The sequence below is a fragment of the Neovison vison genome, chromosome 6, assembly GCF_020171115.1.
Source record: "Neovison vison isolate M4711 chromosome 6, ASM_NN_V1, whole genome shotgun sequence".
NCBI lineage: Eukaryota > Metazoa > Chordata > Mammalia > Carnivora > Mustelidae > Neogale > Neogale vison.
Window position 1 is genome coordinate 172,801,000 of NC_058096.1, and position 20,188 is coordinate 172,821,187.

General features: G+C 45.2%; 2 protein-coding genes across 10 annotated transcripts in view; one reads left to right on the forward strand and one right to left on the reverse strand.

The window, feature by feature from the left end:
* Positions 1 to 2,900: 2,900 nt before the first annotated feature.
* On the forward strand, positions 2,901 to 9,537 carry RPUSD3 (RNA pseudouridine synthase D3). Its single transcript, XM_044253050.1, has 9 exons — positions 2,901 to 3,025; positions 3,340 to 3,479; positions 4,344 to 4,388; positions 4,530 to 4,629; positions 5,296 to 5,403; positions 5,486 to 5,570; positions 5,791 to 5,914; positions 8,086 to 8,225; positions 9,046 to 9,537. The coding sequence occupies exons 1-9, from the start codon at positions 2,901 to 2,903 to the stop codon at positions 9,235 to 9,237; spliced, it is 1,059 nt and encodes a 352-aa protein (XP_044108985.1). The 3' UTR covers positions 9,238 to 9,537.
* A 302-nt stretch (positions 9,538 to 9,839) lies between these two features.
* The window catches only part of TTLL3 (tubulin tyrosine ligase like 3), a 29,737-nt gene continuing 19,388 nt past the window's right edge, over positions 9,840 to 20,188 (reverse strand). For 3 of the 9 annotated variants that reach the window (XM_044253037.1, XM_044253040.1, XM_044253045.1), the window contains 3 exons: positions 13,159 to 13,594; positions 12,225 to 12,451; positions 9,840 to 12,023 (listed from right to left, as the gene is read on the reverse strand). In XM_044253037.1, the coding sequence (XP_044108972.1) occupies positions 11,715 to 12,023; positions 12,225 to 12,451; positions 13,159 to 13,594 (972 nt within the window). In that variant the 3' untranslated portion in view covers positions 9,840 to 11,714. Of the gene's footprint in view, positions 12,024 to 12,090; positions 12,452 to 13,158; positions 13,595 to 20,188 lie in introns of those variants that run through there. The other 6 variants (XM_044253046.1, XM_044253039.1, XM_044253038.1 and 3 more) reach the window with 5 other exon arrangements.

Here is a 20,188-nt window from a genome sequence, read left to right on the forward strand (position 1 = left end):
TGTCACAACTGAGTCTTGAGTGACTGACCATGATCTCTTGGCACCAAGCCCTCTCGGCCCAGGGAAAATTGTTTTTTTTTTTTTCTTCCAGGAACTTGGAGACTGACCATCTGTCAGCAGTGAACGGGAGAGGGCAGGCTTTAGTGAGGCTGGAATATATGAAAGGAAAATTCCAGAGAGCATAGGACCTCAGGAGAGCCAGAGACCAGTCCAAATGGGGGGATGGCCCCGCTTGTGGCCGAGTGCCATAGTGGAGGAAAGGTCTTTTGCAGTTAGGGCACACTGTGTTCCTGCCCCTAGGCCTTAGTCTTTCCACTTTTGCTCAAGCTGGTACTTACGAAAGCACAGGAGACCTTTTAGAAGAGGGGTACTAAAATGCCATGGGGCCTTATGACAAAGCACAGTACTATCTGAGCCCAAAACAGGATAAAAACCACTTGTATTCTTGCCAAAAGTCTTGCCATTTCTGTCTCTATTTGTGTACATCTACTCGAAAATTGATTGTTTAAATCTTTGAATTAAACAAATAAGTTCCTTGAGATATAACTTACATACAATAAAATTTTCTCTTTTAAGGTATATATAATTAAGTTTGGGCAATGTTTTTTGCTTTTTTTTTTAGTGTTTGGCAATTTTTAAAAAGGATTTTATTTATTTATTTAGAGAGATTGAGAGAGCACACACGCACACATGTACGCACACATGTACACACACATGCACATGCTTGGGGAGAAGAGTAGAAGGAGAGGGAGAGAGACTCTCAAGCAGACTCTGCACTGAGCACAAGCCAGAATCGTGATCCCGAGATCATTATCTGAGCCAAAATCAAGAGTCAGACCCCCAACCAACTGAGCCACACAGGCGCCCAAGTTTGGGCAAATCTATAAAGTTATTTAACCACCATTCCCAGCATACAGAGAAGTTCCCTTATGCCCTTTCTAATCCCCATCACCACCCACCCCAAACCCCAGCAACCTCTGACTCTTTTCTGCCAATATAGTTTGCCTTTTCTAAAATGTCATGTAAGTAGAATCATATAGTCTTTTTAAAAAAATTATTTCTACTTATTTTATATAAAATTTTTTATTATTGAAAACATTTGATGAACCATACAGTCTTTTATATTTGCCTCAATTTTTAAACCAGATTTGCATGTTTGTATGTTGATGAAATATAGCAATGAAATTTTAAAAAAGCAACTTATACAATTCCAGAGGGTGAAAATCACTATTCATCTTCTCACGTCTGATTCTTTCTCCAGAAGCAAACACATCTCATTTTTGTGTGTTCTTTAAGAAATGCAGAGACCCAGTGGGTTAAGCTGCTGCCTTCGGCTCAGGTCATGATCTCAGGGTCCTGGGACCCAGCCTCGCACCAGGCCCTCTGCTCTGCTTCCCCCTCTTCCTCTGCCTGCCTCTCTGCCTACTTGTGATCTTTCTCTGTCAAATAAATAAATAAAATCTTGGGGCACCTGGGTGGCTCAGTGGGTTAAAGCCTCAGCCTTTGGCTCAGGTCGTGATCACAGGGTCCTGGGATCAAGCCCAGTGTTGGGCTCTCTGCTCAGCAGGGAGCCTGCTTCCTCCTCTCTCTCTGCCTGCCTCTTTGCCTATTGTGATCTCTGTCAAATAAATAAAAAGTAAAAAAATAAAAATAAAATCTTTTAAAAAAAGATAAAAAAAAAAGAAATCAGAGACCTAAAATGCAATAAATATATGTAACTCACACACACACACACACACACATGCATATGACCTCTGTGCCTCAATTTCCCCAAAAGCACCGAGGTGAGGCGAAGCATTTTCTTTCTGTCCTTTTCTTTCTTTTTTTTGCTTTAATATCTATTTAGAGACTGATTCATATTAGCACATACAGACATACACATTCCATAATTAATGGCTGGATGGTATGGATATGTTACAGTTGACTTAGCCACTCCTTTGTTGATGAATTTAGGTTAATTTCAGTCTTTTCCTAATGCAAACAGTGAATTGAAAGTTACAGTGCTCTTAGTAAATAAATAAAGTAATATGCAGGTTGCACGGTAACTTTTCTATAGTTGTGATTATAGGATAGAACCCATTTTGTTCCTTGCTATTTTTTTCACACAACACCTCGTTTCTCCTGTTGGTCCCTGGCTCTGCCTCCCTTCCTCCCAAAACCTTTTGCTCCCGGTGAATTTCTATTCGTTTCTCATAGCCCTTCCATCACAACGCATGCTAGAACTAGCTCCTCTCCCTTCACCCTCTCAATATCTGCACAGGGTTTAAGCAAGATGGGCTGTGGCAATGTGACCTGTGTGCACTCGGTGATCTTCTTGTGGGCAGGGCCTCAGTCTTGTTGATCTATATTTCTAGCTCAAAAATGCCAGGGTCTGGCATAGAGTTAACATTTTAAAAATGTTGAATTGGTGATGTATTCGATTTATTTCCCCTATAGTGCTAACCCGAGACGACAATACGTTTCCAGTTTTGAGATTTGTTTTGGTTTTGTTTTGATAAATAATGCTGTAGTGAATGTCATTCTCCCTCGGGCCTTCTCCTTTTGGATTGATTATGCACCTGTCTTGGGTGTTTTTGTTATTTCTTCTCAATTTGCCTTACAAAATTGGGCACAGTAGTGGTATTTTGAAGTCAGAGGCTCCTACGAACTGGAATGGTTATCAGAGTACCTTTCGTTCCTGTTTTGTCTTAGGAGAGGTCCTATGATCCCGAGTAAATTCCTTCTCAGCTCCGTGCCTCAATTTCCCCAAAAGCACCGAGGTGAGGCGAACCATTTTCTTTCTGGGCGAAGGCAAAGCTCCGCCTTTTCAGGGCTCTGAGTCCGCCTCCTCGCTATTCCGATTGACAGGCAATCTGACCAATCAGCGCACTGTAGCTGAGTGTGTCGGCCTTTCTGGACACATGCGCACTGTCGCCGCTGGGGAGATGGCTAGCTGTCGGTTTTTGGGCCAAGTCTGGTGTGGCTACCGGCGGGGGCCGGGGGTCCGCCCAGGGTCCAAGGCCTCAAGCTTTGGCACCGAAGCCGGGTGATTAGGCCTCCCTCTGCCTCTTTGTGTGGGTGGGACGTTGGGGCCGGGGTAAGGTGTGTGTGGGATCTGGATTTAGGTGGGCATGGATTCTAATTCCGCTACTACTGTGTGACCCTGAACTACTCATTTGGTTTCTCTGAGCTTCACGTCCCTCCTGCAAAATGGGCGCTGTTGTTTATGAATTTTCGGGAGGCTCATCCAGGCCTTTTCAGGCATTTGTAGGAGGTGGCAGGATTTAAGATGTGTGAAGATAAGAATGGACACACCTCAGGAAACAGTGATCTCCCTGTTGCTTAACCCACCTTTTCCAGACATCAGCTACGCCGAGGAGGATCCTGCAAGCGGTCGGGGCCCTTGGGGGACCAGCCATTCGCCGGGCTGCTGCAGCTAAAGAATCTCACCCGGGAAGGGCTGGTTGATGTGCTGAGGGCAGCCATAGTGGACCAGAGAGGTGAGGGCTGGGAGGGGCAGCTGCACAGAGATCTGGGAGGGGAGCCTGCGGCTCAGAGCCTTCTGCGGGCTGACTGGGCTCCCTAACAAAATCTTTGGGGGTCATATCCGGGTCCTGCCTCCCACTAGTGGTATGACCTGGAACCAGCCACGTAATCTGCCTGAGCCTCAGCATCATGGGAATAGGGGTGTGAGGGTGCAAATAACTAGAGAGCCTTGAACATGGTAGGCACTTGGTAATAAGAATTGTCATAATAAATTATTTATGGACAAAACGTAGGCTTTGAAGTCAGATCTAAGCTCTGTAATCACCTTACTGTGTGACTTTAGGAAAATAATTTCTGTGGACCCAAGTCTCCAGTGATTTAATTTTCTCAGCTATTTACTGAGCATAGGTTCTATTCCAGACACTGTTCCAGACACAGTTATACTGTGCTGAACAAGATAAATATGGTTCCTACTCTCAGGGAGCCAATATTTGAGTGGGAGAAATGGGTTAACCAGAAATAAATGGACAAGGTACTTACTACTGATCAGTGTGATGAATAGAACAGGGTGTTATAACTGTGTGGCCGACATTAGATGGAGATTCAGGCCTCTCTGTGGTAGTGACATTCGAGCCAACATGATGTGAAAGAGCCAAACAGGTGAAAATCAGGGACTGAGGAAACAGCAGGTATAAAAGCCTAAAGTGGCAACAAGCTTAGCATATGCCAAGGACTGAAAGAATTTCTGTTTAGGGTGTGGTTGATAACCATGTCTGAGAGTTGTAGTGGGGGCGCAAGAGAAGTTGAATTGAGAAAGTACTTTATAAACTCCAATTGCTGCTTTTGTGTCACTGATGCTCACATACTGTATGTTCTAGGACCTCTTGTGACGCTGAATAAGCCACCAGGTCTACCAGTGACAGGTATGGTCAGGGGAAGGGGAGGTAGTGGAATAGGGTTTGATGGCTCTGAGGGATTGGATAATGAAAAGAAGGAGATGGTGGCATGAAGCCAAAGGCCTCTGAGAGCAACTTGTACTTTTCCTTCTTTTTTTTTCCCCCCAGGAAAACCAGGGGAGCTGACATTGTTCTCGGTGCTGCCAGAGCTGAGCCAGTCACTGGGGCTTAGGGATCGGGAGCTCCAGATTGTCCAGGCATCTGGGAAGTAAGTGGTGGGCGGTGATGGGAGAATAGTAGGACAGGCCTCCGTCTTGGGTGAGGGAGCAGTTGCTTGGAAATAGGCTGAGACATGTTCCATAGGCTGGTTTGGGATCACAGAGGAAGGATGCAAGGAAAAGGAGGGAGCGGACAGATCTGGGTTCAAATCCGTGTGCACAAACTATGATCTTAGGCAAAGCATGAAACCTCACTGAGCCTCAGTTCCCTTAATCATAAAGTAGAACAGTGCTTTCTGTGCAGTCACTTCTCCAATCCCATAATCATGGCAGGCATTGCTGGTTGATCCACAATATTCTTTCTTCTAACTGCCATCAATTAGAGCTGGTACTTGAGATGAAATATGCTTTTGGGGAATTTAATTATTTATAAGCCAATATATACAAAATTCCTACTACAGTGCCCAGCACATTGTAGGCATTCAGCAGTGGATGGTAATTGTTATGACATTTGGCTGTGAGCTCCTTGGGAACCAGTGGAGAATGAGAAACTTATTAAATTATGTAGTCTTATTATCAAACATGAGGAAGTCAGGGTTATAGTACTAGTGTGACCTCTTGGCCTTAAGCAGGCCTGTGTTCCTTCCAAGGGGTCTCCCTTTTTTGTGGATGAGCCCAAGAGACTTTAACTTCTGTGATTCATCCTCTTTCTCCAGAGAGACCTCTGGGCTTGTACTCCTCTCCAGCTGTCCTCAGACAGCAAGCCGCCTGCAGAAGTTCTTCATCCACTCACGGAGAGCCCAGAGACCCACAGCCACCTACTGGTGAGAGGGGATGGGAGGCTCCCCGGAGCAGTAGGAAGGTCCTGGCAAGCCATCCTGTGACCTCTTCCTGCCTCTTTCTCAGTGCTGTCACTGATGGGATTCCAGCTACTTCTGAGGGGGATATCCAGGCAACTCTGAAACTGGAACACATTGATGGTGTTGATCTAGTAAGTCAGGTCTGGGAGGGAACAGGAGGGGACTCTCCAAATATATTATCCCTAAAGAGGAGTCAAGGGTATAGACTTGGGGTGGCTGGCTCTCTTGTCCCCTAAAACAGGCAAGTGACCACTGCTTATACTCTGGCTCCATCTGTTGGGAGAAGAGAGGGTCTGTGTGAGCTGCCAGATATGTGTGAAGCTTGTTCATTCTTGGGGGCTGACACCACAGGTAATTCCAGTGAAGTCCCCATCCCGGAAAGACTTCCAAGAAGGTGTCAAGAGGACCTTCAGCCACTTCCATGTGGTGGCCATGGGCTCTGGCTGTGCCCTGGTCCAGCTGCAGCCACTGACAGGTGGGTCTGAAACCTTGCCAGCCCTCACAACTGTATTTGGCTGGGGAGTGGGGAGGGGGAGTGGGAAGAAGGTGGTGGTGGTGGTAATGGCAGCTTGGGGAGCATTTGATGGTCTCTAAGAAGGAAGTAGTCAGACGCAGCTGGAGGAGACAGCGCTTCTGCTGCCAGTCTGATGGTCATTCCTTTGTAGCCCATCTATTTTTTTTTTTCTCTTAGTTTTTGATCTCAGGATCTTCTCTTTGTCCTTGGTGTTCTGTGGCTTCACTATGCCTAATCTAGGTGTGTGGGCTTCGTTTTATTTATCTTGCTTAGAATTCACTTTGTTTCCTCAACCTGAAAATGAATATATGTCATCAATCCCAGAAAGCTCTTTCTCTTCAAATGTTGCACCTCTTGCATTTTCTCTGTTCTCTTCCTTCTGAATGCCTAAGAGAGGTGTCTGACCTTCTCATTCTACTTACTAGGTCTCTTTTCTTTCATATTTTTCATTTCTTCATCCCCACTGCATTCTGGGTAATTTCTTTAGATCTGTTTTCCAGGTGAATAGTTTTCTTTTCAGTTGGATCTGCCAATTCAGCCCATCCTTCGACTGTATTTTTCTTTCACTTCTAGGAGTCCTATTTGGTTGTTTTACAAATAAAAATGGCCCTGAAAAATATAGAGCATCTTTTTTTCTCATATTTGTTCAAGTTAAACATACTGATATTTCTACATTTCTATTCTGTATATATTTCTGTATTTTCACTGTCTGAAGTTCTGGAGGGCCTAATCCTATGATCTTTCATGCTGACTCTCATACTTGGTAGATTTTCATTGCTCTGTGATTCAGGAATGTGGATTCACGGTCAGCTGGGCCTTTATCTGTGGAAATCTTTTGTTGCCTCACTGTAGGTAGTGCACTCCGGAGTGGTTCTGCCATTGGTTCTGCCAAATGCCCCAGAGCTATCACTGTTTCAAGTTCTCTTTGAATATTAATGTCTTGGTTGGAAGTTCACAGATTACTCTGGTATTGAGTCCCAAACCTGTGTGAGAGTGGGCTCATGGTTGTGAATTCTCAGGGGAAAACTTCACTCCCTTCGCCCATACCTAAGGTGATGACCTGTCTTCATCGGTGGCTAGCTTTTTCTCCTGGTTCACCCCTTTACTGAAGATGTAGCTCCTCTAGGATTTCATTTGGGTATCAAGGCCTCATCCCTGGCCTCTAGGTAGCTACTTAAACCCAAGACCCCTGGATACCAAGATTTGCAGCATCCCTGGAATAGATGAAACATTGGCACTTGTGTACTGTGGATTTGTTTTCTACTGGCTTTGGTCTTGGGGACCTTAATTTCCTCTGCCCAGCTCTATATTTAAAAGGATGGTTCTTATATTTTTCTGGTATTTCTAGATGGTTTAGAGCAAGAAATATTTTAGATTATCAGGTCCATTGCTAGACATGGAAGCCGAGTAGTAGCTCCTGGGTTTGAATCCCAGCTAATGGTAGTGGGCAAGTCACTTCTTTTTGAGCTTCAGTTTTCCTGTGTGAAGATGGGGCTGATGATAGGACCCCCTTATCAGGCTGTCATGAGGATTAAATAAATTTACTTATGTGAAGCACTTTGTACCATGCCTAGCACATAGCTCCCCACTTCTTTGTCAGGTTTCCCCAAAACCTGTTCAAATTGGGGTAAGCTAAAAACAGGGAAGGTATTGGCTCCCATAACTTACAGTTTAGGCATGGCTAGATCTTGAGGCTCAGAGGATGTCCTCGGGATGTTCTTTCTCCATTTCTTTTTGCCTCCTGCATATTGGCTTCTCCCTCCCACAGGCTCTCCTCTGGGCACGGTAGAGATGGCCAGAGGCTCTGGCAGCTCCAGGCCTGCACTCCACCAGTTTAGTACCCTAGCAGGAAAAAGCATTCCTTGTTTCCAGTAGCTTCAGCAGTAAATTCAGGGTTGTATCTCTTCATGAGCGAATCCTACAGGCTGGGTAGATTGACGGTTATGACGGTGCTGACCTGCTCTTGCACCCTGCTCTGGAGTCGGGCAGTAGCATTGACCTCACTAAAACCACATGAGCTGTAAATGGGAGTAGAGTGGTGGTGTTTCCCCAGAGGAGAGGAGGGATGATGATCCTGGGTGGGACAGAAAGAGCAACTGCCTACCATCTGTCCTCTGTCTCCTGTCCCCCAGTGTTCCCCAGTCAGCTCCAGATACACATGGTACTACAGCTCTGCCCTGTGCTTGGGGATCACACATACTCTGCCCGTGTGGGCACTGTCCTGGGCCAGCGCTTTCTACTGCCAGCTGAGAGCACCAAGCCCCAAAGACAGGTACCCACACCCACCTACCTATTGTTTCGGGGGGTGGGCTGAGGAGTGAGGGTGGGCAGCACCTTCAGACATTAGCTATGAAGTCTGGGACTTGAGTGGCAGCCCTCTTGGCTTCCAGAGATATCTATAGCCCTGTCTTACTGTGTGCCTTGAGCAAGTAACATCCCCTCTCTTAGGCCTTGTTCTGCCCATCTGTTCAATAAGGGACTTGAACCAGCTGATTTCTCAAGGCCCTTTTAAGTTCGTTGTTCTTTATGTCCCTGGTGTAAGGACTAAACATAATTGTGTGTGGGTTACAGTTACTCTATGTGCTCTAACAGAGTTACCCCAAAGTCCCAGAGTTTAACACAACAGTTTCCCTCCCATTAAATCTAATGAATGGGGGTGGGGTAGGGATGGGCTTTACTCCAAGGTCACTCAGGGACCCAGGCATTGCCATGCAGCCAGCAGATGAAGGGAGACAGTACAGTGCAGGTCCATTTGGGAGGTTTTCATGAGTCAGGTCTGGCAGTGGCTTGCTTATACCTGCACTCCTGTTCCATTGGCTAAAACTATCACGTGGCATACAGTTAAGAAAACTGCAAGAGGGACTCAAAAATGTTTAGCTGTGTGCCAGGTGGGAACTGATTTGATGAACCCTAGCCAGTCTCTGCCATAGTGTAATGGTATATGTGAGTGTGTGTTTGTGTAGAGAAGATACAAATAAGAAACTATGGACAGGGAGGGGGCAGGGGAGGGAAGACCTGCCTTACTTCCATTTTTGGCTAGAGCTGGTTGGAACTCAACCTGGCTGAATGCTGACATGCCTCTCCTACCCCAGGTCCTGGATGAAGCCCTCCTCAGACGCCTCTGCCTGACCCCGGCCCAGGCTGCCCAACTGCCCTTGCATCTCCACCTGCGCTGTCTCCATCTTCCAGGCATGAGGCCCAGGGAGGCCCCCATGAAGCTTCTGGCACCCCTACCCCCTTATTTCTCCAGGACCCTACAGTGCCTGGGGCTCCGCCAACAATAGTCCTCCTTCTGTTCCTTCTGTTTCCACTGGCAAACAGTGGTGATGGAGGTGAGGGGAGAGGAGGTTGAGCCTACGGTCAGGCCTGAGGAGAATGAGGTCAGTGCTCAACATGCACTAAGGCCATGCTTTAAGATCCTGGGCTCTGCATTCGGACAAACCTAAGATCAGGGCCTGGCTAGGCCACTTGCTGTATGGTGTTAGGCAGATGACTTCACCTCTCTGCTGAGTTAATAAAAGTACCTACCTCATAGTATGGTTTTGAGGATTTGCTGAGAAAGTAAACGTTTATCATGGAGCATACTTTCTGCTGAGTTCAGTATGCGATTTTATTTGGCTGTTTCTGTCCCAGTTCTAGCTGAGAGGAAATATCTTTTTTGTCTTTTAGTTGTGCTAAAATACACATAACAAAATTTACCATCTTAACCATTTGTTTTAAACATTTTTAAAAAGATTATTTATTTATTTATTTGACAGACAGATCACAAGTAGGCAGAGAGGCAGGCAGAGAGAAAGGGGGAAGCAGGCTTGCTGCTGAGCAGAGAGCTCCATGTGGGGCTCAATCCCAGGACCCTGGGATCATGACCTGAGCTGAAGGCAGAGGCTTAACCCACTGACCCACCCAGGTGCCCCAGCCATCTTAACCATTTTTAAGTGAGCAGTTCAGTGGCATTAAGTATGTTCACACTGTAGTGCAACCGTCACATCCCATCAGCCTGCAGAACTGAAACTCTGCCCCATTAAACACTGACACCCCATCCTCTCACCTCCCAGTAGCCCCATTCTCCTCTGTGTCTATGAATCTGATTACTCCAGGGACTTCATATAAGTCAAGATCTTAGACCTTTTACGTGAAAAAATTGTGAAATATATCAAACATATGCAGAGTACATAAATAGCTCTGTGATTTAAAGAATAATTATAAGGCGACTCCCATATAAGCACCACTTGGCACGAAATAGAAACATACCTCTCCTTCCCTGTTAGGGTAGCAGTTCTCAACCCTGGCCACACATTAGAACCCCCTCAGTGAAACTTCTAAAAAGTCCCTTCCTTCCCTGGGATTCTGCACCCTAAAGATACCAATTTAATCAGTGAGATCCTGGCATCAATCTGTTTTGAAGCTCCCGAAGGGGTTCTACTGTTCAGTCTAGGTTGGAAGCCCCTCCCCTGACATGGGAGCTTTCCTTGTTTGTCTTAAGTTTTTCCACCAAATATACATCCCTAAACAACATATTTTGTTTAGCTCAATTCTAAAGTTTCCGTAAATGGAGTCATGCTACCTATGTATATACTCTTCAGCGATTTGTTCTTGTTCCACACTGTGAAATGCATCTGTGTTGTGTGCTGTGGGTTTGAATTCCAGTGCACGACTCTCAGTTGATCCATTCTACTGTTAACATCATCATTCAGCTCTTAGCACAACACTGATGTGAAGCTGTTTGTGTGCATTTCCTGGTTCAGTTACATCAGAGATGCTGGCAGAGTGTATGTATCTTCACTTGACTAGCGTATTAGTTTCCTAGGACTGCTGTAACAAAATTACCACAACCTGAGTGGCTTAAGATAACAGAAACTGATTTTTTCAGAGATCTGTCTGGAGGCCAGAAGTCTGAGATGAAGGTGTCAACAGGGCTGTGCTCTCTGAAGTCTCTAGGGATAAATCCTTGCCTCTTCCAGCTCCTGGTGGCTGCAAGCCTTGACTTATGGCCACATCTCATCAGTTGGCCCTCATCTTCACGTGGTCTTCTCATGTCTGCGTCTTCTAAGGACACTTGTCATTGCATTTAGGGCTCACCTGGATAATCCAGAGTACTCTCATCTCAAGATCTTTAACTTAATCACATCTATGAAGACCATTTTTCCAAATTAACTTATTCACAGGTTCCAGGCAGATATATCTTTTGGGGGAAGGGAGGCTAACATTCAACTTACTACAACTAAGAAATACCAAAATTTTTCAGATGGGTGTGGCTGGTCAGATATTTCTTTCTAGGAGACCATGGGCCCTTGCTGACGAAGGGACAGACCAACTCGCTCTGGAGAAGGGCTGGTGTTTAGGTGAGGTCCATCCTTCCCCCATCTCGTGGTATAAATCTCACACCTGTTAGATGTTACTCTGCTGCTGGGCCAGGTTCTCCCCTGGACTTGGGCCTTGAGGATCTCCCAGTGGTGAGCAGTCTGGCAATACGTCCTAGCCTTCTCAATGCCACATGATCTTGGGCAAGCCATGTCTCCTCCTTCAGACTCCTGTTTCTTCATCTACAAAGTGAGGCTTATCCCCCAATCCAAGATCAGAGATGTCAGAGAGACACTGCATAGGAAACCCCATGCCTGTCGCTATGGGGTGGAATTCTGGCCCTTTGCTTTGTGGAAGGGTGTCTGACAGCCTCTAGCTCTCACTCTGGATGTTGGGGCACAGGGCCTCAGCCTACTCTCTCTTCACCATCCAACAGAAACGGAGCCAAGCCCAGGAAACTTCACTTGCTCCTTTTTATTTGGCGCTGCATCCAGGACAGGGGCAGTGAGGACCAAAGCAAGGGCTTCTCTGGCCTCACGTCCCCCATGCCCCCTAGTTCCTGGTATGCTTTGATAAAGGGCAGGGGTCCTGGAAGGCTCAGTGTTTTCATGAGGCATGCCTCAGCCTTGGGTTTGTCACAGAGTCTGGTCTTGAACTTGCCTTTGGCTTTGATCTTCCTGTGGGTGCTAGGAAGATTTCCAACTTCGAAAGGTAGAGGCCACAAGGTACTTCCAGGATGGGGACCACGAAGGCGCTGGGAAGCAACAGCCTCGGTATGAAAGGGGGGAAGAGGTGGAAGAGATGATCAAGAAATCTGTTCAGGAAGGGGGTTCTGAGAAAAAAAAGCCCTTCCCTTCTGGCTCCAGCCGGCCTGAGGCCTACCTGCCCTTGCCTATGCCCTCCAGCCCTGACCCTAGAGCCCTGTATTCAGCACTGCCCACCAGGGTGCAAGTCACAGCTCAAGGCCCACCTTTCTTGGTTTCAGGACGCTGGATGCCAGCTTGAGTTCAGAGTTAGGTGGAAAGGAAATCAAAACCTTGGCAGTAGGTAGAGTCATCAAGGCCTTGCCTGTGGTCGACAGGGCCTGAGAGCCCACCAGCTTGCTGTGTTGCAGTCTGAGGACCCGCCCCTGGGATCGGAGAACATGGGGAGAAGGCAGCCGGGCCTTGGTGTGGACGCTGGGGAAGTGGGAAGGGGCTGTGGGAGCAAAAGGGGCCATGAGGGCCTGGGGAAGGTCCAAGGCCAACAAGCTGCCCCTCAGGGAGAGCATGAAGGGTGGGGAGGTGGGGGAAGAGGAAGGCTTGGGGTTTGAGATGACAGATGGAGCCCTCCCAGTTCCTCCTCCAGAGGCCATGGGAAGAACACAGGATTTGGAGTCCAACAGACCTGGGTCTGCATCCCAGCTCTGCCCCTTCTGAGATGTGCAACCTCGGGCAACTTCCTTACACTTCCTGATACCTCGGCTGGAAAATGGGGATAATAGCACCTACCTTGCTAGGTTGTAAGGACTAAAGGAGCAGGTTAGGTAGCAGCACAGTGCAAACTGTTAAATGCTGTACAGTTATTAGCCCCTTTCCCCCAGAGGCAACTCTGCATGGAGGCAAAGGCAGAATACTGCAGCAGGCAAAGCTTGGGCTCTGGAGAGAGATGGACCCGGGACTGAGTCCTGGCATTTGAAATAAGTCCAGCTGCCTTGCAGGGTGGCTACTTTGGGAGAGAACAATACTCATTTGGACGTGCATTAAAAAAAAAATACTTTGGAAGTGGTGGCTTTTCCTTGCTACTAGTGTCTTCTAGGTGGGGCAATGGTGGGGTTGCAAATCCAGGTGGTTAGGACGGGGGGGCGTGAAGAGCAGGAAGAAATTGCCTTGGGACCCCAGGGTGTTCTGTGGGAATGATCTTACCCAGGGCCTGGGGGTTCTTCGGACTCAATGGCAATCTGTTCAAGGGGTGGGGTTGCCTGTCCCCACTAGCAAAGGTCATGGTGAAAATGCAGCCCATCCTGGTGCTGGGGGGCTCCCACTTCCGGAGGTTGGGGTAGACCACGGCTGTGGCACTTTTCGCCTTGCCTTTCTTCCCCTTTCCGGGGGCCGAGGTGGTGGCAGTGAAGGTTGGCTTCTCAGTGTGCCCCAGGCTCCTGGCCCCAGCAACTTTCCTAGGAGCTGACTTGTGGGTAAGGGTCCCCGAGTCCTTGCCTTCCCCAGAGCCTCTCTGGGTCAGCAGGTGAGGGAGTGCTGGGCGGACCCCCATCCGCCGGTGACACATTGCCAGGGGCTTCTTGATGGTGTAGCCCTCTACTAGGAGCCGGATACCCACATACTGGGGTACTTCCACGGCAGGCTGTGGAAAAGAAGAGATGAGGCCTGTTCAGACAGTGATGCTGGATGCTGGAATCCTAGGCCCAGAAGGAATCAGGACAGAGATGGATGGAATTAATCTCTGGGCTAAGAAACAGGAAGCCCACCTCTGTCCTCTAAGGAGTCTGGCTCCAGAGGCCTGAATCAATACCTAGAAAGTAAAAAACAAACAAACAACAAAAAAAAACAAAACCTAGAAATTCACAGAGTCCCTGGGATTAGTAACTCAGTGGAGGAGTCAGAGAGCCTTAGCCATGCTACCACCAGCACTCCCTACCCTTTACCCTCCCCTAAGTTCTCCCAGCCCCTGCTGAAATGTATATGGCTCTGCTCCACAGGCCACTGCTGACAGACAGCTTCCTGAGTTAAGCCAGAGTCTCTGCAGACAGAATTTGAGTTATGTCACCCAGACAGATAAGAGGCTTGGAGCCTGTCTGGAGCCCTGCATGAACCCATTATGGGGAAGAAGAAATTTAGAGCTTTAATGAAGGCATTCTACTAAGAGACTGAAGTAGCAAATTTGCAGAAGGAGGCAGAGAAAAAGGTCCAAGAGAGGAGCTCCTGTACAATTTTCAGTTCCTATTAAGCCAGCTGTACACCCTGTAGCTAGGCTCCAGAAAAGCCCCCTGTGTCTTGCTAGTGACCCGCCCTTTAACCTTGAGGTACTCTGAGGTATTTTCTGTGTCAGTAGAAGAACCTGATTAGAATCTAAACATCAGAATCACTTGGATCTTGTTAAAAATAACCAAGCCCACAAAACCCAACTGATCAAAGGAGGCAAGAATCAAAACTGGGTATCAAAACAAGTTGGTGAAAAGGATGACAGGAAAATGTGTCGTGTGCACACAGCCTCGGCATCACTTTACAGAGTAAGTGATCATTGCCAGAGGGAGGAGCCAAGCGACAATGGAGAGATCTGGTAGCCACTGCCCTAACCCTGTGGTCAGACTTAGCATCACTAATCAGGAGACAGTCCAACAGTGTGTGCCTTGTGGTAGCATATAAGGCACTCAGTATCACCTCTCAAGTGTTCTTGCCAAAAATGTTTAACCTGAACCTCACCAAGCTGTTTGGCCTAACTTCTAGTTTACAGGACATTGAGATAACAGAAGAACAAGCTAAACAGCACCACGAAGAAACAATCAGATAAATCCAAAATGTGGGACAGTTCTACAAAACAACCAGCCTGGTCCCTTCAAAAGTTCCAAACAAACTATGGAGGAAGAAAAAGCAGTGCCGCTGCTCTAGATTAAAAGAAATTAAAGAGCACCCAAAGGAATAAAACCTGTGACAAATGGAATCAAGGAAGTGAAAGACCTGTACATTGGAAACTAAGATACCAATGAAAAAAACTGAAGACACAAATAAATGGAAAGATATTCTCTGCTCATGGATTGGAAGAATTAATGTTATTAAAATGTCCACATGACCCAAAGAAATCTATAGATTCAATGCAATCTCTATCAAAATTCCAATGGCATTTTTCACAAAAATAGAAAAATTAATCCTAAATCCTGTATGGAACCACAAAAGACCCTGCACAGTCCAAACAATCTTTTTTTTTTTTTTAAGATTTTTAAGCCATCTTTATACCCAACATGGGGCTCAAAATCATGACCCTGAGATTAAGAGTCACATGCTCCACCAACTGGGCCAGCCAGGAGCCCCCAAAACAATTTTGAGAAAGGAGAACAAAGCTGGAAGCATCACACTTACTGACTTCACACTGTATTACAAAGCTGTAGCAATCAAACAGTTTGGTACTGGCATAAAAACAGACACCTAGATCAAATGAACAGAATATAGAACTGCCCAGAAATAAAGTCACACATACAAGGTGAATTAATTTATGACAAAGGGGATACAAGAAGTATCTCCTTCAGTCTCTTCAATAAATGGTACTAGGAAAACTAGAAGCCACATGCAAAAGAACGAACCCAGACCACAATTTATAGCACACATAAAAACCAACTCAAAATAGATTAAAGTGAATTTAAGACCTGAAACCATAAAACCCTTAGAAGAAAACACTGGCAGTACTAAGCTCCTTGCCATCAATCTTGGCAATGATTTTTTTTGGATTTGATACCAAAAGTAAAGGCAACAAAAGCAAAAATAAAAACATGGGACTATATCTAACTAAAAAGCTTCTGCACAACAAAGGAAACCATCAACAAAGTGAAAAGGCAACTCACCAAATGGGAGAAAGTATTTGCAAATCATATATCTGATAAGGGGCTAATATCTAAAATATATAAAGGACTCCTACAAGTCAATGGCAAAAACACAAGTAATCTGATTTAAAAATGGGCAGAGGATCTGAACAGACATTTTTCCAAAGATTACAGACAGATGGCCAACAGGCACATGAAAAGGTGCTCAACGTCACACTAATCTTGGGGGAACTCCAAGTCAAAACCGTATGGGATATCACCTCACACATGTAAAATGGCTATTTTCAAAAAGTAAGAAACAAGTGTTGGTAAGGATGTAAAGAAAAGGGAACGCTTGTGAACTGTTAGTAAGAACTGGTGCAGCCACTGTGGAAAATAGCATGGAGCTTCTTCAAAAAATTAAAAGTAGAATTATCATATGATCCAGCAATTCCACTTATGAGTATTTATCTAAAGGAAAAAAAAAGTATTCCTATCTTGAATATCTGTACCCCCATGTGCATGGCAGCATTATTAACAACAACCAAGATAAGGAAGCAACATAAGCGTCCATCAATGGATGAATGAATAAAGAAAATGTGACTGTCTGTTTAGCTAGCTAACTAACTAGCTATCATGGAATATTATTTAGAAATAAAAAAGAAGGAAATATTGCCTTTTGTGATAAAATGGCTGGGCTTTGAGAGCATCACACTAAGTGAAATAAGTCAGAAAGACAAATATTTCATGATGTAAATTATATGTGAAATCTAAAATAAAAATAAAAACAAAAACAAAACCTAAAACTCTTAACTCATAGAGAGCCGATTAGCAGTTGCCAGAGGCAGTGGTGAAATGGATGAAGGGGGTCAAAAGGTACAAACATCCAGTTATAAAATAAGCAAATCATGGGGGCGCCTGGGTGGCTCAGTCAGTTAAGTGGCCAACTCTTCATTTCAGCTCAGGTCATGAACCAAGGGTTATGAGATCGAGACCCTTCTCAGGCTACGGAACCTGTTTAAGATTCTATCTCTCCCTCTCCCTCTAGCCCTCCCCACCCTGCTCTCTCCCCATCTCTTAAAAAAGAAAAAAAAAAAAGTAAATCGTGGATGTCACATATAGCATGGTAACTACAGTTGATACTGTATTGCATATTTGAAAGTTGCTAAGAAAGTAGATCTTAAAAGTTTTCATCAGAAGAAAATAAAATTATAACTATGTGTGGTAATGGATGTTAACTAGACTTATCGTGGTGATCATTTCACAACATATTTAAATATCAAATATAGGGGTGCCTGGATGGCTCAGTGGGTTAAAGCCTCTGCCTTCGGCTCAGGTCATGATCTCAGGGTCCTAGGATCGAGCCCGGTGTTAGGCTCTCTGCTCAGCAGGGAGCCTGCTTCCTCCTTTCTCTCTGCCTGCCTCTCTGCCTACTTGTGATTTCTATCTGTCAAATAAATAAATAAAATCTTTAAAAATAAATAAATAAATAAAAACAAATATCAAATATATACATATATAAATATTGTATACTTTAGGGCGCCTGAGTGGCTCAGTGGGTTAAGCCGCTGCCTTCGGCTCAGGTCATGATCTCGGGGTCCTGGGATCGAGTCCCACATCGGGTTCTCTGCTCCGCGGGGAACCTGCTTCCCTCTCTCTCTCTCTGCCTGCCTCTCTGCCTCCTTGTAATCTCTGCCTGTCAAATAAATAAATAAATAAAATCTTTAAAAAAAAATATTGTATACTTTAAGTAAATATAATACTTACAAGTCAATTATGTCTCAATAAGAGAGATCTAAGACTGATCTAAGTCTTTCAAAGCAGCTACAGATCTTTTCAGCATCCCAAGGTATATCCATAGGTCTTATGTTTAAATCTTCACAACATTTTAAGTTAACAGAGAGGGTTATAGGCACTCTCTCTCTCTCTGTTAACAGCAGGGCTTTTTTGTGAGGACTATTGTCCTATGGCAGGGTCACAGAGAAAAGAGTTCTAAGGTTTGTGAATATGGCTATAAACCCACAATGTTTTTTAAAAAATATCCACTTGGGCTAAAAGGGACAGATAAAGTATGAAATGGAAGAGGCTTCTGTTACCTCCAAATTTCTATGAGTATGTAACAGACTAAGAACTATTGTGGATGTTCATGGAAAAGGAAGGATGATTCAGGGCTGAACTGAGATCCCAATGGATGGAACCAAGAGCCACAGAGAACTCCTAGGAAGTAACAATGGCTTCTAATCACTAAACTGGAAATATGTGCGAGGCTAAATTTCAGAGTTGCTATGGCCAAATGCTTCCTGTGTACCTCCTACACTGCCTCTCCTTTTTGAGTGGGGTTATGTATAAAAGTAAAAAAGTAAGACAAATTAAGACAAAAACAACCAATGCCAAGTGTGTATCTTGATTACATGTTTGTTTAAAAAACAAAAACAGGGGCGCCTGGGTGGCTCAGTGGGTTAAGCCACTGCCTTTGGCTCAGGTCATGATCTCAGGGTCCTGGAATCGAGTCCCGCATCGGGCTCTCTGCTCAGCGGGGAGCCTGCTTCCTCCTCTCTCTCTCTCTCTCTCTCTGCCTGCCTCTCTGCCTGCTTGTGATCTCTCTCTGTCAAATAAATAATAAATAAAATAAAAAAAAAAAACAAAAACAAAAACAGGGGTCCTGGGGGGTGGTCTGTCTGTTGAGTGTCTGATTCTTGATTTGGGCTTGGGTTGTGGTCTTGGAGCCATGGGATTGAGCTCTGCATTGGTTCCATACTCAGTGCAGGGTCTTCTTGAGAATCTCTCTCTCTTTCTCCCTCTGCTCTTCCCCCTGCTCATGTTCTCTCTAAAATAATTAAATAAAATCTTAAAAGGATAATAAAAAAACAAAAACAAATAAGCAATAAAAGATTTTTGGGACAACTAGGACATCTGAAAAATGCAGATGTGTAGTCCCTAAACCAAACATTTCAGATCAATCTCTGGGAGCGTGGCTTCCTGACACCTGTATCTTTGGAAAACTTGCCCGGCGATTCTGGCCTGTGAACCAGCATTTGGGAACCACTGTGCTAAACATTCCCTTCCCTTTGGTTTTGTCTTACTTTCCTGCCCTTATATTTCTTCACTTTTTTTAAATAGATTTATTTGACAGAGAAGAGAGAGAAAGAGCAAGTGCAGACAAAGCAGCAGGCAGGGAGAGAGGGAGAAACAGGCTCCCTGCTGATCGGAGAGCCCTGTGTGGAGCTTGATCCCAGGATCCTGAGATCCTGACCTGAGCTGAAGGCAGGTGCTTAACTGAGTGAGCCACCCAGGAGTGCCATGTTTTTTGCTTTTTAAGATTTTATTTATTTATTTGTCAGAGAGCGAGAGCACGCATAAGCAGGGGGAGCAGCCGGCAGAGGGAGAAGCAGGCTCCCCACTGAGCAGGGAGCCTGATGTGGAACTCTACCCCAGGACCCTGGGATCATAACCCAAGCCGAAGGCAGATGCTTAACAACCGAGCCACCCAGGCATCCCTTCACTTATGTTTTTTGAAAACAAAGTGCCAGTATTAATTTATGATCAGTAATGGTGACAAGACCAGGACACTTGGGTCATGTGATCAGCACATTCTCTACCTGAGGCCAAACTTTGGTAGAAAGCTGAATCGCGGTCAGAATGATACCTAGGATTATGATACTTAAATTTAACTGTCAAAAGATTACTTGCAGAGTTCAGAAACCCTTGAAATTGGTTTTCTGACTTCTAAAAATTTTATTCCATTCCAATAAGTAGACTCAAATCTCTTTCTGGAACAAGGGGAGTAAAATTATTACAAAGGAGTAAAATAATAATAATATTAACAGCAGTAGCAGCAGCAGCTTCTGACTCTTACCCCACATCCAGACCTTATATGTGATGCCATTGTGAAACACCCAACAATCTTATTAGGTAGTAACAGTAGCTAAAATCTGTAGCACTGACTATGTTCTAGCATTGTTCTAAAGGGCTTTACTTATGTCAACTCACTTAATTATCAAAACCTTATGAAGTAGGGACTATTTGCAGTCTTACTTTACAGATGAGGAGACTGAGTGACACAGGGGTCAGGAAACTGTCTGAAGCCAAACAGCTCATAGTTACTGAGTAGGAATTTGAACCCAGGGAGGTTTTAACACTTTGCTATATGCCTCTCCAGAAATATGATTCACATGTATATTTTTGTTGTTGTTAGTGTTACAATTAATTTTCTTAAATTCCAGCGTATTTAACATACCATGTTACATCAGTTTCAGGTATTCGATATAGCAATATAGCGATTCAGCCCTTCCATGCATCACCTCATGCTCATCACAACCCATGCCCTCCTTAATCCCCATCACCTGTTTCACCCATCCACCACCTGCCTCCCCTCCCTAATCATCAGTTCTCCATAGTTAAGCATCTGGTTTTGGGTTTACTTT

Coding starts and splice junctions, on each gene's coding strand:
- RPUSD3 (XM_044253050.1), top strand. CDS start 2,901: ATGCGCACTGTCGCCGCTGGGGAGATGGCTAGCTGTCGGTTTTTGGGC. Junction 3,480..4,343: donor AGCCATAGTGGACCAGAGAG/GTGAGGGCTGGG, acceptor TGTATGTTCTAG/GACCTCTTGTGACGCTGAAT. Junction 4,389..4,529: donor ACCAGGTCTACCAGTGACAG/GTATGGTCAGGG, acceptor TTTTCCCCCCAG/GAAAACCAGGGGAGCTGACA.